The sequence below is a fragment of the Delphinapterus leucas genome, chromosome 5 (assembly GCF_059928025.1).
Source record: "Delphinapterus leucas isolate spDelLeu-1000000601 "Yukka" chromosome 5, BTC_Dleu_Yukka2, whole genome shotgun sequence".
In the NCBI taxonomy this organism is placed as follows: Eukaryota; Metazoa; Chordata; class Mammalia; order Artiodactyla; family Monodontidae; genus Delphinapterus; species Delphinapterus leucas.
Window position 1 is genome coordinate 67,784,510 of NC_143133.1, and position 21,198 is coordinate 67,805,707.

General features: G+C 36.7%; 1 protein-coding gene across 3 annotated transcripts in view; it reads right to left on the bottom strand.

Moving 5' to 3' along the window:
• Positions 1–337: 337 nt before the first annotated feature.
• The window catches only part of KCTD8 (potassium channel tetramerization domain containing 8), a 256,027-nt gene continuing 235,166 nt past the window's right edge, over positions 338–21,198 (bottom strand). Inside the window, exons 6-7 of one of the 3 annotated variants that reach the window (XM_089911865.1) lie at positions 3,587–3,594; positions 338–1,170 (exon numbers count right to left, since the gene is read on the bottom strand). In XM_089911865.1, the coding sequence (XP_089767991.1) occupies positions 786–1,170; positions 3,587–3,594 (393 nt within the window). In that variant the 3' untranslated portion in view covers positions 338–785. Of the gene's footprint in view, positions 1,247–3,586; positions 3,595–21,198 lie in introns of all 3 variants that reach the window. The other 2 variants (XM_022565077.3, XM_089911866.1) reach the window with 2 other exon arrangements.

The window sequence follows — 21,198 nt, forward strand, 5'->3', positions numbered from 1 at the left end:
CACAGCCTGATGTAAGGACTCATTTCACAGAAATAACCATGACTAGCATTAATAGATGAATGTCAGTGTCATAACACAAGATTATAAGGCATATTTACATCATCTTAACATACATACAGAACACCATACACATACACAAAAAAATCACAGATCCAGAACAAATAAGATTCAGTCTCCTAGACAGCTTACATTTATAGGCTTTGCCTGAACCTTTCTTTTTTTTTTTTTTTTTGCTATTTTTTCATAATTTTTTTCTTTCCAAGCAGCAAACAAATCTTCCCTACGTCTTGTGAATTATTTGTAACATTGTGCTCATGCAAACATAATACTTGTTTTATTGCATTAACATTTAAACAGTTTTGGATTTGGGTCCCCAAACCATGATCTAACATTTTACTTGATGTGGCTTCATCCATATTGTCACTTTACTTGGAGTGATATGATGATTTTGTTTTTGGTGAGTTACAAAATGACAAACATGACCACAGTTCAAAAATCAAGATTCTAAGCTTCTTGGTCATGCACATTTTGCTTTCATTCTTGCAAAACGGTTTGAATCAGGAACATCATTTGATTCAACATTTATGAGTTTTCTTTTTTAAAAATCATATTTCTAAAAACAACAACAACAACAAAAAGAATGAAAGAAAATACTGTCCCACATCCACTGTTCACAAAAAGGAAGAGCAGCAAAAATCACACTGACCATTGTTAGTACACAGTCAGGTGGTGACACCGTAGTAAACACTGAACGTCATTGAAATACTGCAGGAATGTGATAATTACTATAACCCATACTTCTGTAACAGTTCAGACTGCCACTGGCGTTTGCGCTCTGGAAAATAATCTGGAATGTGGATTTTTTTAAAATCCTGAATACACTTTTTCATTTCTTCTTCCACACTTAGCTTCTCACAGACTTTCTTTTTGGAAAGATTGGTTTCCCGGGATTTGCTGATGAGCGTCTGAAAGAGTTCACTGTTTCTGCGTTTGTCTGGTGGGGGCATCCATTGCACAGGTGCTTTTTTGGAAGGACGATCCAATGTTAAGGTGTTAGGTTGGTGAGCTGTCGCCTGCTGGGCACTGGGTGGGTTGTCCTGGGGAGTGCTTGCCTCTGAGTGGCTGTCACAACTGGAAGTGGAGAGCTCATTACAGGAAGTCCCACTCTCACTTCCTTTATCTGTGACTTTGTCATGTTTCCTATCTTCATGCTCTTGTTTAGGTGACACTATTTTCTGAGATGGTCCTAAAAAGGAAAAAAGGAGTAGGAAAACTGAGTAAGAAGTGGGAAGGTCAAATTAAGCAAGCTTTATATTTTTTATATTAAACCAAGAACATTTAAGAAAAATGCCGTTTGTTGCACTAGTTTATATTTGAAGGATTAAATACAACACCTGGTGTTGTTAATGTATATTGAAACATGCAACATGGTGATTAATTATTTATAACAATAAAATTCGGGAGGTTTGCTTGATGAGCATTTATGCCATAAAAGATTTTCAGTAACTTTATGCCAAAAGAGATTTTTGTTATTTCAGTTACTAGTTCCTGAAATCTGAAAAAGATATCATATATAAATATTTTGCTAGTCCCATAACTATTTCACTAGACAGTTCAGTTCTGTTTTAGCGAATGGCATTAGTTGTCCTTTGCATATATATTTCACCATTATAAAAGCAGAAAGTGGGCTTCCCTGGTGGCGCAGTGGTTTAGAGTCCGCCTGCCGATTCAGGGAACACGGGTTTGTTCCCCGGTCCGGGAAGATCGCACATGCCGCGGAGCGGCTGGGCCCGTGAGCCATGGCCGCTGAGACTGCGCGTCCGGAGCCTGTGCTCCGCAACGGGAGAGGCCACAACAGTGAGAGGCCCACGTACCGCTAAAAAAAAAAAAAAAGCAGAAAGTACCATTGCTCTATTTTACAAAGTAGCAGCATTCTCCAGGCCCAGAAGTGCAATAGCATCATTTGTGCTTCTAAGAGAGAGGCTGGTTTAAATCTCATCCTCCATCTCTTAATCTTGCTTCCTGTCTATTTCCTTGGAGAGAATTATGAAAATGATGTAAAATACATATGTGCCTAATATTATGCTGAAAAATAGGGTTGAAATATAGTATTCTCTTAAATTAAAAGGCTTACCATTTGAGGTAAATTACCTAGGAGGACAATTTTCAGAAAGTGATAGTTTGCCAAGACAATTATTTCAAATACACAGTTTATTTCCAAGAGGGAGCATATATTATACTCTTTGACTCTGCTGTGGGATTAGGACCTCCATCTAACATTTATTGAATACCACCACATACCCAGAACTATAATAAAACCTTGATTTAACTGGAGCCCAACCATTCAGAAATATAAGTTACCCAAATCTTATTTTTTTCTTGTAGTCAACTTTTATGAACAAGTTATATAAATCAGAATTGAAGGGAAAAGCATCAATATTTTAAGCAATTGCCTAGGGGATTCTGCTGTGCAGCCAGAATTGAGAACAACTGATCTAATTCAGAGGTTTCAACTTTAGCCACATATGGAATTACTTGGAAAGCTTAGATTATTGATGCCTTGGTCTTAACCCCAGACATCCTGCTTTAATGAAATGCTACCTGACCATCAGGTCATTTAATAAATTCAGGTGATTTCAACATGCAGTCAAGATTATGAGCCTTTCCTCAGTCTAACATACATGAATTGAGTTAATAACCAATATGAATAGTTTATATAAGTCAGAAGGTGGGGAAACAAACCAACAAGAATACTTTTCATAATAGCACTTACTAAGTACTACCCACTGTTGGATGTTATCACCAATTTTCCTATTTAAAATCAGAAGAAAAAAACATTGATACCAGGCATTTAGTTGAGTGGGATTAAAGATTTTTAAAAGCTTTAGAACCTTTTGGAGTGATGAAAATATTCTATATCTTGACTGTAGAGTTAAATACAGGACTGTATACATTTGTGAAAACACAGAATTGCAGAGCTAAAATGGATGGGTTTTTCTGTATGTAAACTATATCTGAATTAACCTAACCAAAAACATACAAAAAATCCAAAAAGCTTTAAAGAATGTGTACTTATTTGAGAGACGGTGTTAACCAATATTTCATACTTCCTTTGTCCACAATACAGTAAAAGCAGAACAAATGCAGACGCTTATGAAAGCTTAGTAAGAAAGTGCACTAATACATTTCAGAAGCATTTGCAACCATGGATTAAAGAAAACAAACACAAACAGTTGTTTCCTTTAAGTCTCTGCCATTTTCGTTTATGGTAAGAGAGAAAGGGGGTGAATCTGAGGTATGGGGGTGGAGAAGATACACTTCCTAATACTCCTTGCTGACTTACCCACATCCATTCTGTACCCTCCACTGTCTTTAGTGGCTGATATGGGCACAAACCATGTCCTTAGGCTCCCCTGCCTTGTGGTTTTCAGTTGGATTCAGCCAGTGATAAAGACTGGCAAGATCATGCACTACCTGACCTCACCCCCAGGATTTCTGTGATCTGGTTTCATCTTTGGACCAAAAGGCACAGCCCTGTCTGGCAGCTCTCTCCACTTCTCTCACCTTCCCCCCCTCCCTCTGCCACCCCTCCTTCTGGATTCCATTAAACTAGGCTCACAACTTCAGGCCTACAGGTATCAACCATTTCCACTGTAACTGGCATGAAGGTATTGCCTACACTGTTACAAACTGACAATATTCAACTGTGCTCAAATTACTCAACTGGATATGCTTTCTCTTTCTTCTGGGACCTTGACTGATAGACCCATACCGGTCATTAACCATCCATTGACTAGAAGGGTGTTATTTGTAGGATCAGTTTTTTTTAGTGGCATCAGGTTTTAGTGGCAATAATATTGAAAAGGGAGTGAGTTTGAAGTCCTACTGAACTGGAATCAAATTCCAGCTCTCTGGCAAATAGTCTTGTGGCCTTGAGCAAGATACTTAGCTTCCCCAAGTCTCAATTTCCTTATCTATAAAATGGTAGTAGTAGTACTTCCCTCATAGGGTTATTTTGAGATTAAATAAAATACCATACAAAAGGGCCTAGTACAGTAATTCTCAACATTGAGAGTATATCATTGTAATTAAAAAAAATGTACATATGTTCAGTCCCATCTCTGGAGATTTAAAGTTTGCTGAAGGGTTTGTGTGTATGTATTTATATGGAGGTCAGAGTGGTGAAGGAGGTATAGCATCTGCTTATCTAATTATCTTAATGGCAGAATGTGATCCCAAGCTGGCATGATGCCCACCAGCCTAGTAAAATGTAGGATATAAATAAATGGTTTTTACCCTTTCTGTCAATCTTCTGCATTTCTTTAACCAGAAATCTCCATAGAGGAATCTAAGATTTTCATTCCCAATAATGACTAAAGGATTAAATTGCAAATACCTGGGAAAACCAATTTATGTTTAAGGATAAATGATTGATGAGAATTTTTTTCCTGTTAATAGGCAGGGGAATAGAGCATTAGATAAAGATACCCAGGCAGAAAAGTAATAACATCAGAGAGGAAGACAGTACAGAAAGAGGATACTAGGTACCTCCAAAGCAAATGGTTCATTCTGTTTTTATTCACTGGGGAAAAACTGTTTAATGAGCTAGGCTAGCTGTTTATATACAGAGCTATATAAAGTCCATGTGTTAACTAAATAAATTACATATATACAGTTATTATGCCTAATGGCATTATAATTTATTCATGGAAATAAGACTCTTCCCCATCCCCTCCCCGAAATACACACAAGCAAATGCAGACTCCACAATACAGTAGGATGCAACATATGTATGATGGAAATGGATTGCTCTTGTTGGTAGTATAAGATGGAATCTCAAGGAAGATTTCTTTGAAGAAGGCATTGATCAGTTTAGCCAACAGAATTTTATTGAGCACCACTACATTCCAGGCACTGTGCTGGGATCTAAAGGAAGCACATAATGGGTGCTCCAGTGAAGTTCACAGACTATTTTATGGTATTTTATAACATAAAGTGTTTAAAATGCATGCTGCACTGTAGAATATCTTCCACTATAGACTTTAAACTCTATGAAAAAAAATGGATGTGGGAACCCGAATTTTCTATGGTCTTAAAAGCACCTTTTTATTTTTTTCCAAAAAAGAACTTGGAATAGGTACAGATATTAACAAGAATTAATAAATTTACACTTTTATTTCTCATCCCTCCTACTTCTTAAGTTATCTTTGGCAAGATGGACTCCCAATCAAGAGACCAAATAGGTTCAGATGTTTACTTAAGAGAAAATGCATAACTTAATTTTGTCCACAATTTTTGGTTTGTTTTTGAAGTGTAATTGGTCTACAGAGCTATGTTAGTTCCTGTTACACAACATAGTGATTTAATATTTCTATACATTCCAAAGTAGTCACCACAATAAGTCTATTTATGTCACCATACAAAGATATTACATAGTTATTGACTATATTCCCCACATTGTACATTTCATACCTGTGAGTCATTTATTTTGCAACTGGAAGTTTGTACCTCTTAATCTCCCTTACCTATTTCCCTTATATATACCACATCTTCTTCAGCCATTCATGTATTGATTGGCACTTAGATTCCTTCCCCATCTTGGCTATTGCAAATAATGCTGCAATGAATATAGAGGTGCATGCATCTTTTCTAGTTAGTATTTTCATTTTCTTTGGGTAAATATGTAGGAGTGGAATTGCTGGACCATATGTTAGTTCTATTTTTAAGTTTTTGAAGAACCCACTTTTTTTTTTTTTTTTTTCGGTACGCAGGCCTCTCACTGTTGTGGCCTCTCCCATTGCGGAGCACAGGCTCCAGACACGCAGGCTCAGCGGCCATGGCTCACGGGCCCAGCCGCTCCGCGGCATGTGGGATCTTCCCGGACCGGGGCACAAACCCGTGTCCCCCGCATTGGCAGGCGGACTCTCAACCACTGCGCCACCAGGGAAGCCCAAGAACCCACTTTTGAATGTATGGAATACTATGATAGTTCTTTGTATAAATCATTAAGGGTAATAGTCTCCTTTTGATTTATGTCAGAATTTTTGATGAGGCATAATATATTATATATTATAAATGCTATTTGATTAAGCATACTTTAAATCATTACTGATAACAGTGGATTGAAATTGGGACAAAGATATAACAATAAAATGATTTATGTGTTTTTTATGACATGAAATGTAAGAAAAATAAATGAATTAAGAGGAAATAATCATTTACTCTGGTTGCTTAGTTTTCTGTGGATGCCTGCTAATTGTAGGCTTCCAGGGATAGTTTAAAACTTTACGTCATTCCATTCAATGATCCAAAGCCGCTTGAAATGCCTTAGCACAACATGAATAATAACTTAAATAGCACTAAGTCCTGTATATATGGGAACAGCATGATTGTCAGAAACTTCTCTGTGTTTCTTCCGATAATAATATAATCAAATATATATCTAAGTGATCTTCCTAAAAGCATTTTGCCCTCTGAGTTGCAGCACCAATCAGACAGCATAAGAAAAGAAAATGAAGTATGATTTGGCGGCTTAATCAGCTGGGCTTTCTTCCATCACATAAAGAGACTAATGAATAATTATTAGAATAGGCAACAAACCAGTGAACAAGCAAATCTCACACCTATTTAAGATTTAATTTTAAAAAGGAATTAGTTATTTAAAAGTCCAATATATATGTGCAGCTAGAAACTTTCCAAAAAGTATTTGGAAAATTAAATCTTCCACTTTTCATTTGGCTATGTGCCATTAAATAGACTAGGATTTTCATCCAGGAGTTGATTGTCTTTCAGGGGGATTTATAGCCTTACCTTGGAGACCTGCAAGCCAGCTACCTAGGTCATGCTGCTCCACAACTAATTTTTAAAAGAACACTCAGTACACACATGCACACACATGTAACATACATTCTGTTCCTTTATTATGCTCACATCTTTCTTCACTGTGGGAAAAGCCTTGGAAGATCTGAGTCTGAGCTTGTCTCAGCCTCTCTAGGCAAGTACTTTGTGCTGGTCATATCACCTCTCTAATATTTGATCTTGCTGGTTAAAATTTTTGGCTTGGCCCCTAGATTCATTTATGTTATAAAGTTCTATAATTCTAAATTATATAATGAATAGGAAAGACTTTTCCATGTAGTAAACTTCTAATCAAATATTAAATATAAAACATGAAAGAGTCCCCATTAATAGAAATTACCTCTTAGAATGGAGAAACAAATTCAATTTCAACTTAAGTACTTCACAGAATTACAGGGTTCAAGGATAACTTTCTTCCACGTTCATTGATAGGAAGGGTAGTTCTATAAGACATTACCAACTTACATTTGTTTCATTAAATCTACCCTTGTTACTGAAACACCAGCAATGAGAATGATGCTTAAGGCAACACAGTGCAGATTGGCTGAGCTCACATCCTAGTTCAAGGACTTACTAGGTGTGCTTTTTTGGCCAGGTTACTTACTTTCTTTGGGCCTCTGTTTTCTCATGTTTAAACTTCACTGAGTTGCAGCAAGGATTCAGTGAGCTAGCACATGTGAAGTACTCAGGATGTGCCCGGCAAGTGTAAATGCTCACAGTGTTCATTATTATTATTATTGTACAGAATAAACATCCAGTGCTATTTGACTATAGTATGGCATAGCCGTTTATCTGAATATTGACAGTACTGAATGAGGAATCCAAATATTTCCATTCTAATTTTGGTCCACACATAGAACCCATGAACATATGAATTTCAGGCAAGTCACTTACTTCTCTAAGCCTGAGTTTTTTTTTAGTCTATTAAAAATGAAATAAGAATAGTAATTCCGGGGCTTCCCTGGTGGCACAGTGGTTGATAGTCCACCTGCCGATGCAGGGGACACGGGTTCGTGCCCCAGTCCGGGAGGATCCCACGTGCCGTGGAGCGGCTGGGCCCGTGGGCCATGGCCGCTGGGCCTGCGCGTCCGGGGCCTGTGCTCCGCAACGGGAGAGGCCACAACAGTGAGAGGCCCGCATACCGCAAAAACAAAAACAAAAACAAGCATAGTAATTCCTAGTCATATAGCCATAATAAGAAAGGAGATAATAGATGTCAAAGCAATTTTGCTGTAAAGTTCTCTATAAGTGATTTGAGAGGCTATTAAGTATTGAATTCTCATGTCCAAAAAGGAACTTATTTGAGAAAATAAAACACAAACGCTCTCTTTTGAGTTATTAAAATGTGTGAATTAAAAGTAGTAGTAAAAACATTACATTAAACAAAATATGCTACATTGAAGGCATCACAATGGGCCAAAACTTGTAAAACTGGGCAAAATGGGGTTTTCAATTAATTACATTGGGTTTTATTACACTGATAGAGAAAGGAGGAAATGATAGCTTTTCTAAGTCATTTGGGTGAATAGTGTCGTACAGAAATTAATCATTAATACTTTTATCTTTAAAAAAGGCACGTGACTACTGGGCAGTGCTGGGTGTAGACACATTCAGTACTAGTACTTCCTTATTTTTTTCTCAGAATACACAGGGATTTCCAAGTAAGGTCTATGTGGATAACTGCACACTTGAAAAAACCTTTTATTTTAATCTCTTTACCTGCCTAGTGATGATAAAAAAGACTGAATATGTAAAATGTGTTTTCCACAGGCACAATTCCCAGAAGGGAAATTACCCTTTAATAGTACTAAACTCAATGGTGTGTGAATGGTTATGTGGTACTTGAACAGAATGAACCAATCTGTCTTAAATATTAGCACCACATGCCTCTAAGTATTAAGCAGTTTAGTCAAAAAGGGAAAAAGTCCATTTCAATTTGATAAACATTTGTTGAGCAGCTACTATGTACCAGGCCTCACAGTGTTAGTTTAAAGAGGAAGGACACACACACACACACACACACCACCACACCCACCCACACACACACACACAGAGTCCCTGGAATCAAGTAGTCCAGGCTTAGTGTGACAAGCACAGTAATGCAGGTATATCTAAAGTGTGAATGGGACAGGAAGGAGAGAGCAGGAGTAAATGGTGATTGGAATGAGCTAAGGAAAGGGGATCATTTTTAATTCATCAGTTAAAATTTGCATATAAACTATAGTCAGCCCTCCTCTGTATCTGTGATTCCCCCCTTAGCTGAAGTATTGAAAACTAAATTGAAACTTAAAGATCATATGGGAGATGCATTCATCTTAGAGTAAAAAGGCTATTTGAATGAATAAAAACTAATTTTTATTTATTTATTTTTAAAATTTTTTTATTTTTATTTTTTTAAAGTTTTTTTGTTAGTTATCTATTTTATACATATTAGTGTATATATGTCAATCCCAATCTCCCAGTTCATCCCACCACCACCACCACCCCACCACTTAAAAACTAATTTTTATATGAGAAAAATTAAACTCATTTCTTTATGTTTTTTATAATCTCTACTATCATTACTTGACCACTTCTATGAATGAAAGTGAATAGGAAAGAAAAGTAAAGAAGGGTAATTTGAAAAGAGAAACATTTTGTGGTATTCTTTCTTCCACACTGACATGATTGGCCACTAACCCACTCTTCTGATTCTTCTTGTACCTGTTAACTTTTTACTCTATCTTTTTATTTACAGTGTATCTCCCTGTCCTTAAATTGTAAAGGCCTTGAAGACAGAAGCTGTGCCTTTGTAGCCTATCATGAAGCCTTCATCAGAGTAACTGCTTAACCAAATTAATAAAATGAAAATGATCTTCACTCCTCTGAATTTCTGTAGTATCTACTACTGACTGAATTTCTATAGTATCTACTACTGACTATATCATTTGTTTGGTACTTAGCATTCAGTACCTTTTATGTTACTAAATATTCACCTAAATGACCACTGAGTAGTAATGATGCTCCCATAATCCACACACAAATGTCCGTTCCAAAGTCACATATCCAGTGTCCTATCTTCCTCAAAAGGGTTATACAGTTGACCCTTGAACAACATGGAGGTTAGGGACACCCTCTGTGCAGTGAACAATCTGAGTATAAGTTACAGTCAGCCCTCCATACCTGTGGCTCCTCCGTATTTATGGTTCTGTATCCTCAGATTCAACCAACTGTGGATCGTGTAGTACTGTAGTATTTACTATTGAAAAAATTTGCATATAAGTGGACCCACACAGTTGGAACCCATGTTGTTCAAGGGTCAACTGTAATTTCCATGAGGTCAGAGACTGTGTCTTAAGTTTCCTTGTATCACTCAGTTCAAGAGGCTGATTTGTTTTATCATTGAATCAAAGATACTAATAAGTGAATAAGAAAAAGTAATGTAGCACTAGGAAAAAATATACGAGAAAATATACATTTAATGGAACGTATTTTGGAGGAAGTTTTAAAAGTAATCTTATCGCCTTCCTCCCATTCTATAAATCTGTATCTTCCTGTTAGTTATTTCTATAGATTATACCCAAGTCACCTTTGACTACCCAATGGATTCATCTTTTATTTCCAATTATTTTCCAAGTGTTTTTAATTCTACTCTTACACTGGCACTTGAATCTACCCCTTCATTTCTATTCCCATTTTCACCACTTATAACTGGTTTCTCATTATTTCCTACTGTCTCTTAACCAGTTCTCTGACTCCATTTTAGTTCGATTTCAAACTATTCCCTACATCATTGCTAAATAAATATTCCTAAAGTCTAATTCCATGTACAGAAACCTTCTAAATAGTTCCTTTGCACATAGAATGAAAACTCTGTGCCACATTTTGGCACTGAAAACTGTCCTCAGTGTGACCCAAATGATTATTGCAGCCTATCTTGTAATGTTCCCAATATATCAGCCAAAATACATTTATTGTTCCTGGTAAATGCCTTGCTTTATCCATGCTTATTTCCCTCCTTCTGGATTGTATACCTTCCTTGCTCCAAAGGAAAGTAACACTTTCAAAGCCTGCTCCAAATGGTGCTTTCAGCATCAAACCTTCCATTCTCACATTTGGATGTGAGTTCTTGTTATTTTTTGCTCTCTAATGACCCACTGCACTTTGTTTGAGTCTACCATGTATTGAGCTTATCTTGTCTCAAATAATAGTTATTTTTATACTAATTTTAACTTGCATCCCTGAGTTCTGCCCCACAAGACAAACACACAAACACTCATACAATCTGTTAGTCATTATGGAACAGAGATTTTATTTTATCTTTGTATTTCCTGGAGCTCCACCCTCATGACAAGGCTCATAATTATTCAGTAACTATTGAACTCAATAAAGTGAAATTAGTATAATCTACAAAAGAATGTCTAAGCACATAGGGAATTTTTTATCCCCAAAGAAGTTTTGTTTTGTTTTGTTTTAACTAAAAGAGATAAACCCAAGTATAACTAAGCTCACAGGATATAACAAAAACAAACAAAAAATAAGGGTGAAGATATGAACCCTCAGCAGTGATCTATAAGAAGGACCTCACAGTCTCTCTAGTAAGTGAAAATATTCTTTCGAGAAAGTCCCTATGTTATCTCCTTCAGGTTACAAAAGAGAAGTGAAAAGTTTTGGGGAACCACATATAATAATGAAAGACATTTTTCTTTGTTGTGCAGAGAATTCTACATCACTTATGTGATTGTACCTGATGCTTGCACATAAATATGCCTAGGAGAAAAGGTATTAAGTGTTCACTTGTCCATTCAGAATCCCTGTCACATGCAAAATGTTTACCAACACCTTGCAAGAAGTCTACATTTAAAACTGGTCTTCATATTCACTCACGGGAGCTAAGATTCTGTGGCACATGTACCCATTTTGTATTAAAAAATAAAAATAATAAACAAGAACTCCAGAAAGATGCCCTGGCTTCTTTTGAATCTTGAAATTAAGATCTGCTCATTCCCAGGTTCCCACATTTGAATTCACCACACCTTATTATTGATGGATGTCTGACATTTTCCCCATGTGCTGAAGTAGCCATCTTCTAATGACCTCCTTTATCACAGGCACATACTGTATAAGAGGGATAATTTACCTGGCTTTCAAATTTGTGAACACAAGCCCACTCATGCTTGTTCCATATCTGTAACTTGTGGATCTTAATACCTACATGGTGCTTGGCAAGGATTGAGAGGTTGTATCCACAGCACATCTGATGGCTGTGGGAGGATAAAAAGGAGCCCTGTAACTATAGGTTGGGGTGCACCTAGGGTGTGCTGTGTATAACAAATTGAAATGAACAAAAAACCATGCTGGTTGTAAATTATCCTTGCCTGTTACAAACTACTAAAAGAAAAAACCTGATGACAACAGAGGAAGCAGAGTTTGTGAGGAGGCAAAAACAAAACAAAACAAAAGGAAGCAAACAAACAAACAAACAAAACCAGGCTAATACTCTTGGGTCCCAGGAGCAGCAGTGATTGCCGGCAGAAAGTCATAGCTAAGGGGATTTGCTTGTCAGATCTCTTCAGAATCTGAGTGCCTTCCTACCAATAAACATTTTCAAGTACTTCCAACAATGGCCAGCGAGATGACACTTCTTACAGCTGCCATACTGTTTAATGTGAGTGCCACCTCTTTTCCCTTTGAGATGTATAAAAGTGTACCTGTTATAGAAGCAGCTATACAGTGAATGGAAAAAGGAAACATAAATGTTTACAGCAGGGTTTAATTTCATGTTGTGTGACAACGAAAAACTGCTCAGCCTTTGAAAACAGCAAGACAGTGTTTGAAGTAAAGTTCTGACACCTACTAGCTATGTGCCGAAATGTTTCTTTGAGATTCATTTTCCAATTTTGCTTAAGAAGGATTAAAACTATGGTACCTCCCTCCTAGAACTGCTTTAAGGAAGGCTATGTATGAGGAAGAGCCTAACAGTAGGCTGAAAAGTGGCCCCAGAAAAGACATCCCGTCCTAATCCTTGGAACCTGTAAATGTCACCTCATATGACAAAGTCTTAGCAGTTGTGATGAAGGATTTGGGGTTGGTGAAATTATTCTGGATTTTCCGGTTGGACTCTAAATTAATTACAGGTATCCTTGCAAGAAGGAGTTAGAGGGAGATTTTATACACATACAGGAGGAGGATGCAATGTGGTCACAGAGTCAGAGATTGGAGTGATTTGGCTGCAAATCAAGGAATGCTGGCAACCACCAGAAGCTGGAAGGGGCAATTTTCCCCTGGAACCTCTGGAGGCAGTGTGGCACTGCTGTCACCTTGATTTCAGCCTGGTGAAAATGATTTTGCCCTTCACCCTCCTGGAACTATGAGACAATAAATTTCTGTTGTTTTAAGCCACCAAATTTATGGTAATTTGTTACAACAGCCATTGGAAACTAACACAAGTCTATTTAGTCTAATGTCTGGTCCTTGGTCAATGCTGAGTTATGGCATTTATATAAGTGAACATGGTATTATCCTTAATAATGGATGATATTGGATCTGAATTATAGGATCTTAGTTTCTCGACTAAAACACAATCTCTTGCAATCTCTGCCAAAATGTCATCCTGTATCTTTTCCAAATAATAGCCCTTAAGATTTTGGAAAACAGTTATCATGTCTACTCTAAGTTTTCCCCAATTATGTAAATCAACTATTATTTGCATAATGAATTTTATAGTTCCCTAATGATGTCACATCTGTTCCCACAATACACTCTTCTCTTTCTACACACACACACACACACACACACACACAAACACACACTCACACTCACCTTCCCCACTCTACATACACACATTATATATATACATATATCACAAACTGTCTCTCATCTATAACTGATTCCATACACATCTCTAGCACCTGACCATTCTTTGACATATTAGCATCAGATTTTACCGCTTTCTGGACATCTAAACTTCAAACACCATATGCCAAAAAATGACGAATGACCTCACTATTCTTTCCCCTATAAACCAGTTCCTCCTCTAACGTTTTCTATTTTTCTTTTTTATAAAAGCACCACAATCTTCTGAATCTCATAGGTTTGAAATCTTAGTCATCTTCATTATTCCTGTTCCTACCCCTCTATTGATCCCTTCCTCATATGAACAGTTACCTAACCCTACTGAGTGCACTTTGATAGCATCTCAATCATTTCCCTCATTTCAGTTGTCACCCTCACAATTATGATCCTCATTAATCTTTTGTAATGACCTTTTAACCTCTTACTGAATCTACTGAAATGACATTCTAGAGATTTTTTCATCTCTAATATCTACCTCCTGTTATCCACGCTGAGAACCTAGATACATATCACTGAAACATAGCTCTTCTTATAGTATCTGTTCTCTGAAAATGACAATGGCTTTCAAAACAAATCCAAATTTCTTACCACATAAACAAGACTTCCCATGATATGGTCCCAGTTTAAACTCCAAAACTCATTTTCTATTACCAACCTATTCAAGCCAAATTAGAGATAATTAGTATTATCCTAAACACCATGTGTATTTTTGTCTTTAATTCTTCACCTATGCAAATGATAGGTTGATCTCTGTTTTGTATCATACTTATACATATGGAGTAAATTCTTTATTGCCTGTGTGTGTATGTGTGTCTGAAAATATATGTGGCGCCCCTAACCATCTTATGTAATAGACTCCGAGCCCAAGGAGTATATTTATAACCTAGACTGGGACAACCATAATACCTTACCCGCCCAGCCCCATATTCTAAGGCGAAGATGACAGGTAGGAGGCAAGCAACCTGGGTAGTCCAACAGCAGGAAATCCCTGGGATATTTTAAACTGTTGATGGGGGGAAAGAAGGAGAAGACCTTTACATGTATGGTGAAACGCTCTTGGATGTGACTTCAGATGACTAAGTGCCCAGCCCCCAACTAGAGTAGAAGAGAATGAGAGAGGAAAGGAAGCCTTAACAGTGTTGGGGGTGTCTGACTCAGTGATCCCTCTAGCCAGTTCCACCTGTTGGACAAGTATTTTAGACAGAATAAAATATTAATCTCACCAGAAAAATCCTTTTTATAAACCTGTTTAGATATTTTATTAGATGCAAACAGCCTTGAAATATAACTGAAATCTCTCTTCTTGAAGCAAGTTGAGTGACATGGTTGTATTTGTCATTGGAAAACTCTGATGCTTAATGCTTAATGCATAAACAAGTATTTTATGTTACTGATCAGAAAAGTTGGGGAAATTTAGAATGAGTTAGGCAGAAATAAATATATAATCAGTATGTATTTATGAACAAATCATTTCAACTGAAATGATTGCCTGTCAAGGACTTACTTTTATTCTATTAACGGGACCATGGGCCCCCCATCCCTGTGTTAAAACCTGTGACCAGGGTGGGGAAGGCACTGCTATTGTTCCAGACCTATCCTCATCCATTCCTTAGTCCTGGGGGAAAAGGTCTGTTTCAAGAAGGAGACTGGGGTGCAAAGTAAACACAAAGATATACACACACACAAAGTTGATATTGCTTTATTATGTAAATGTGCTTAAATTAAAAAATCATGACGTTTTGGAGTAAAGTAACTGTATCGCACCATCCCATAGCAACACATCACCGTGTGTCATGTTTTTCTGTGTGTCACTAGTAAAGGAGATGAGCTGAAGCAAACATAATAATACAAGCAGGGCAGTTTTATACTTAGTTCATATTTTACCAAGTGAGTCAAAGGTTGTACTGATACCGAACATATATTGAATGCTTACTATGGACCAGGCACCATGCTAAGTGCAATATGCTAGCATTGTACCTACAACTCACAATAACTTTATAAAGGAAGCACCTATTATGACTATTTTACACATGAGGAAAGCGAGGCATAGAGAGGTTATATTACCTGATGGGTCACATTTGGAAGTGGCAGAAACAGGAGTCAGAGGCAGATGTCTGACTTCAGAGCTTATGCTGAGTTAGGCTCTGAGATGCATTGCCTCAAAAACCCTGAAAACATTGTTAAAGCCATGAAATCCTAAACTAGATCTACAACTAGTCATGAATTTCAAGCCCTGAAAAGATTAAACTCAGATGCACATCTGTGAAAATTTTGGGATAAAAGTGTCTAACTCTACTTGGCTATGATAATTTCTGTAGATCATTTGTAATACTCAATTATGTTATAACATGTCTATTTAAAAAAAAACAAATTAAAAAGTCTAAATGTGTAAAAATACAGATTGTGCTTTCTAACTCAGTTCCTTGAGATTATTACTGGGACCAAAACACTTTAACCAGGAAATCTGTAACAAATGTAAGATTTTCCCATTTTGAAACAAATGCTTATGTTGTTATATCTTCTGAAACACATATTTTTGTAAATTTAGACCTATAAAAAAGGCTCTTTTACATTAACTGGATAGGCATGGATCAAGAAACAAGTATGGTTTAAATGAAAATTATATATTTAAATGTGAATTCCACTTTAAACTTTACAGAGTGAAAATAATTAAGAAAGAGATAAGAAGATGTAGAATTATAGCAGAAAAGAAACAGAGAGGATGAGGGAATTATCTCAGGACTCATGACTTGCCAAATTCTATAATATATTCCAAAATATCAGAATTAGATTTGTATAATATGGCATCTTTAAGACTGAACCTTTCAATGATGTGTGTCTCTTGATCAGGAAAGGTTCTGACAAAGGCCAGATGTGTTTGCTAAGAGCTTTTGGAGCCTAATTAAATAATGAGTAGATTCTGTCAGGGTTGAGATGCCTTGAACTTTTCATGTCACTTCATAGTGCACTTTAGTCTAAACCTAATATTTCAATAACAGCAGTAACATCAATCTTCCTTTCTGACATTAAAGCCTTACAGATGAAAAGATTGTGAGGTGGTACTTGTGAAACTATTACAAGATAAAAAGATGTACTGGTAGCGCCTTCTATGTAGATCAATCAATATGGTTATGTAAAGGGAGAATTTGCACTGGGAATACATTAGGAAAACCATGTTTAATTACAAGATATATTAATGATTATTCATTAAAAGCTTGAAGATAGCACTTTTTAAATATAGGCAGCATAACTAAAAGAGTGTGCCCCCAGTGTGATGCATATTGAATAACTCTTCATGAAGTCCTGAGAACACAGGATTCACAGAAACGAGTAGTCTGCTTTGACTTTATGTAGTTCAGTGAAAGTGATCTGGGGTGGTCACTCTTTGTTCACTTTATAAAACTTACTTAAACAAACTATGTACAATTTGAATGAAAAATTCAAATATAGGCATTCCTTTTAGGGTAAAAATTTCCATAACAAGGAGCTAAACTAGAGCTACAATTACTCAATAATAAGAACTATATATAAAGATCACTACTTAGTTAGAAATTATGATTTACATTATAATTGATTTTAGTACAACTATGACTGTATGTCAGCATTAGAGAAGTACAAAAAAAAAAGTGAAATCAATGATTAAAGACTCACAGCTCCTTTGCTTGAATGACTGGGTGCTCCATGTGCCTTTAATAAACAGTGAAATACTTTGCAAGCAACACTGCAAAGGCTAAAGGTCACATAGAACACAGAAGATTCTGATTTTGTAGATCAAAGAGCAAATGAGAATGGTTAATGTTTGTCTTTATTGGTTTAATTCTATCAACTTCTATCATTTTTGTTTACAATAGCAAAAACATGCATATAATTAGACAAAAAACTTTATAATGGAAATCTCAAATAAACAACCTAACTTTAAACCTAAATCAATTAGAGAAAGAAGAACAAAAAGCCCCAAATTTAGCAGAAGGAAAGAAATCGTAAAGATCAGAACAGAAATAAATGAAAAAGAAATGAAGGAAACGATAGCAAAGATCAATAAATGGTACATAGACCAGGCTGAGATGATCACACTTGACCTATTTGGTGACATAAGAAGTTCAGGTAGAATTCAAGAAACCAGTATTGAAAGAAGCCCCAGGAAATGGTGATAGGCTAAGAAATCCTGTGTCCATTACAGAGTTTTACTCTTTGAGTATAAAAGGTGAACACAGCCTTTAAGAAGAGGTTCCACTCAGCTTTCTTAGAAAGAAAATTTCTCAATTACCCCAGCAATTATCCCTGTACTATTCACTTATATTCTCTGTGAAAACAGTTCCTAATCATTGCCATAATTGTAATACAGTAATTGCATTCAGTGTTTAACCAAAGGCACTGTTGCTAATTATTTTTACAACAGTTTTACTGAGTCAATACTGATCAGTGTCATCTCTCGTATTTGCCCTGTGTTTCCTGCCAGCTGCTAGCAGGGGAAGTAATTACCTGGGAGCAGAGCCACAGGGATCTTCAGAGAACTGCACCACCACCAGAATACATCTTAATGAGTAGCCTTTGAATCTGTACTTCCACCTCTTATTCCTACTTCCATAAAATGATGCATTCCTTAAGTAGGATCATCATATCAGGTCTCAAGATAGAACTACAAAGTATATTGAAAACTTTAAAGTAACCCTAAATAAGAAGTTTGGTATGCTCCAAAAATAAATGTATGCAAATTTTTCATCCGAAAAGACAAAAATCTCGTCTAGGATTGGAATAATTGGGCTGCAGTTATTGTAGCCTTGTGTCTCTCAACTCTAACTGATATATTGTCCTGCCCTTTCACTCATATTTTATCCTCATAAAATTCAACTGGAGTCTCCCCCACTTATAGATACTGCAACTACTGAAGAAAGCAAAGTCTACATCATCATACTAGAAATTAGAAATAAAACTAGGGAGGATATGTTTATTTTTACTGCGCTTGCCAGCTCTGACTTGATAACTTATGTAAAGATATAAAATTTCAAATTAGGTGAAGGTCCACCTCTAATCCACAAGCTAAATCTCTAGGCCATATGGGAAGGATTTTATTCATTTGTTTGTTTGTTTATTTGTCTGTTTATTAAGAGGTATTCAGTTTCCTTGCATGTGGATTTTATTTGGGGGGGGTGGTTATTTTAGAAATAGCATGCACTTTCTGTTTAAGTATCCTAATAGAAAAATTAAAACAAAAGAATTAAAAATGTGTTTGTTCTGGAATCTTGGATTTTTACTCCCTCACAAACAATAATATTTAATGATCTGTTAAAAAGGGATTTTTCTAAAGGGTTTTGATTATGCATACACAGCAGGGTTTGTTTTTAAAATGGCTTGCTTCTATTGCAATGAGAAACAGAGAAAAGAGGCGTGATGGGCCAGAGAACTTAATAAAAGAATATGAGATTCAGAATTCCTGTTCAAAGGCAAGATACCAACTAGGGAATATAGGTTCAAATATGATTTTCATCTTTTTGAGTTCACTCTTTAAGCTAGTAAACATTTTATTTAACAGACTTTAGTAAAGCATTGTCCTTCCTCCTTTCACCTATGTAAAATAAAAACATACGATTAAGTATGAAAAGCAAAAAATAAATGTATGAGCAGAGGCACATTAAAGAGCCTGGACAGACTGGGCAGTAAAAATATCAAGTTGAATGGTGATCGAAAACTTACACTACAGAAACCAAGGAGATTATGCAATTCTAGCTAAATAAATAACTCCAAGAGTTGAAAGCAGCAGTGAGTTCTAGAGTGAAGGAATTGTACAAAAAACCCCAGTGAAAACAGAAAGACCAGAAGGCAAATTGACCTCTCTAAGCTCAGTCTGAGACCTATTGGAATGCCCAACATATATTTTTTTTCTCAGAATTGTATCAATACCGCAACAATCAGATAGCTGTTATCGCTTATCTTTTCTTCACAATTCTTTCCTTGAGACTGCTTTCCTCCCTCTATAAAACGTTAAAGCATCCTCAGTGAATCTAAATCCTTTAAGAGTTTTGAGAATGGGGAGTTGCTGTTCAATGGGTATAAAGTTTAGTTACATAAGATGACTAAGTTCTGGAGGTCTGCCGTACACACAATGATTATAGTGAACCATCTATACTGTACACTTAAACATTTGTAAGAGGTTGGATCTCATGTTGTCTGTTCATACAACAATTTTTTTAATTTTTATTTTGGCTCCCAGGCCTGTGGCTGTGTTATCCTGGGACCTCCCTCTGCTCTGGTCCTGGGAATTCCTTTTGCCCTTCTGTGATTTACATTCCCTATTTCTAGGATTTTTCATCTTCTTTTTTTAAAAGAGGGGTTTTAGGGCTTCCCTGGTGGTGCAGTGGTTGAGAGTCCACCTGCTGATGCAGGGGACACGGGATCATGCCCCGGTCCGGGAAGATCCCACATGCCGCGGAGCGGCTGGGCCCATGAGCCATGGCCGCTGAGCCTGCGCGTCCAGAGCCTGTGCTCCGCAATGGGAGAGGCCACAACAGTGAGAGGTCTGCGTACCGCAAAAAAAAAAAAAAGAGGGGTTATAGGCCCTCCTACACTGTTGGTAGGAATGTAAATTGGCACAGCCACTATGGAGAGCAGTATGGAGGTTCCTTAAAAAATGAAAAATAGAACTACCATATGATCCAGCAATCCCACTCCTGGACATATATCCAGACAAAATTCTAATTAGAAAAGATACATGCACCCCAATGTCCATAGTAGCACTATTCACAATAGCCAAGGCATGGACACAACCTAAATGTCCATTGATAGATGAATGGATAAAGAAGATGTGGTACATATATACAATGGAATATTAGTCAGCCATAAAAAAAGAATGAAATAATGCCATTTGCAGCTACATGGATGGACCTAGAGATTATCATATTAAGCAAAGTAAGTCAGAAAAAGAAAGAAAAATACCATATGATATCACTCATATATGAAATCTAAAATATGACACAAATGAACTTATCTACAAAACAGAAACAGACTATCAGACATAGAGAACAGACCTGTGGTTGCCAAGGTAGGGGGAGGGGGAGGAGGAGGAGGGATGGGAGCTTGGGATTAGCAGATGCCAATGATTATATATAGGATGGATGAATGACAAGGTCCTATTGTATAGTACAGGGAATTATATTGAATATCCTGTGATAAACCATAATGGAAAAGAAAAAAAGAAGTTTTAGGAAGTCAGATGACCACCGTAATGAGCCTTCCCAATTCTCTAATTCTCTGGGTGTACTTGTGGCAATGAAAAAAACTGCTGGAGCATTTTTCTTTATCTTATATATTTATCCCCTATTAGTCATAGTAATTTTTTTAATAAATCTTTATTGGAGTCTAATTGCTTCACAACACTGTGTTAGTTTCTGTTGCACAACAAAGAGAATCAGCCATATGCATACACATGTCCCCATATCCCCTCTCTCTTGAGCCTCCCTCCCATCCTCCTTATCCCACCCCTCTAAGTCATCACAAAGCACCGAGCTG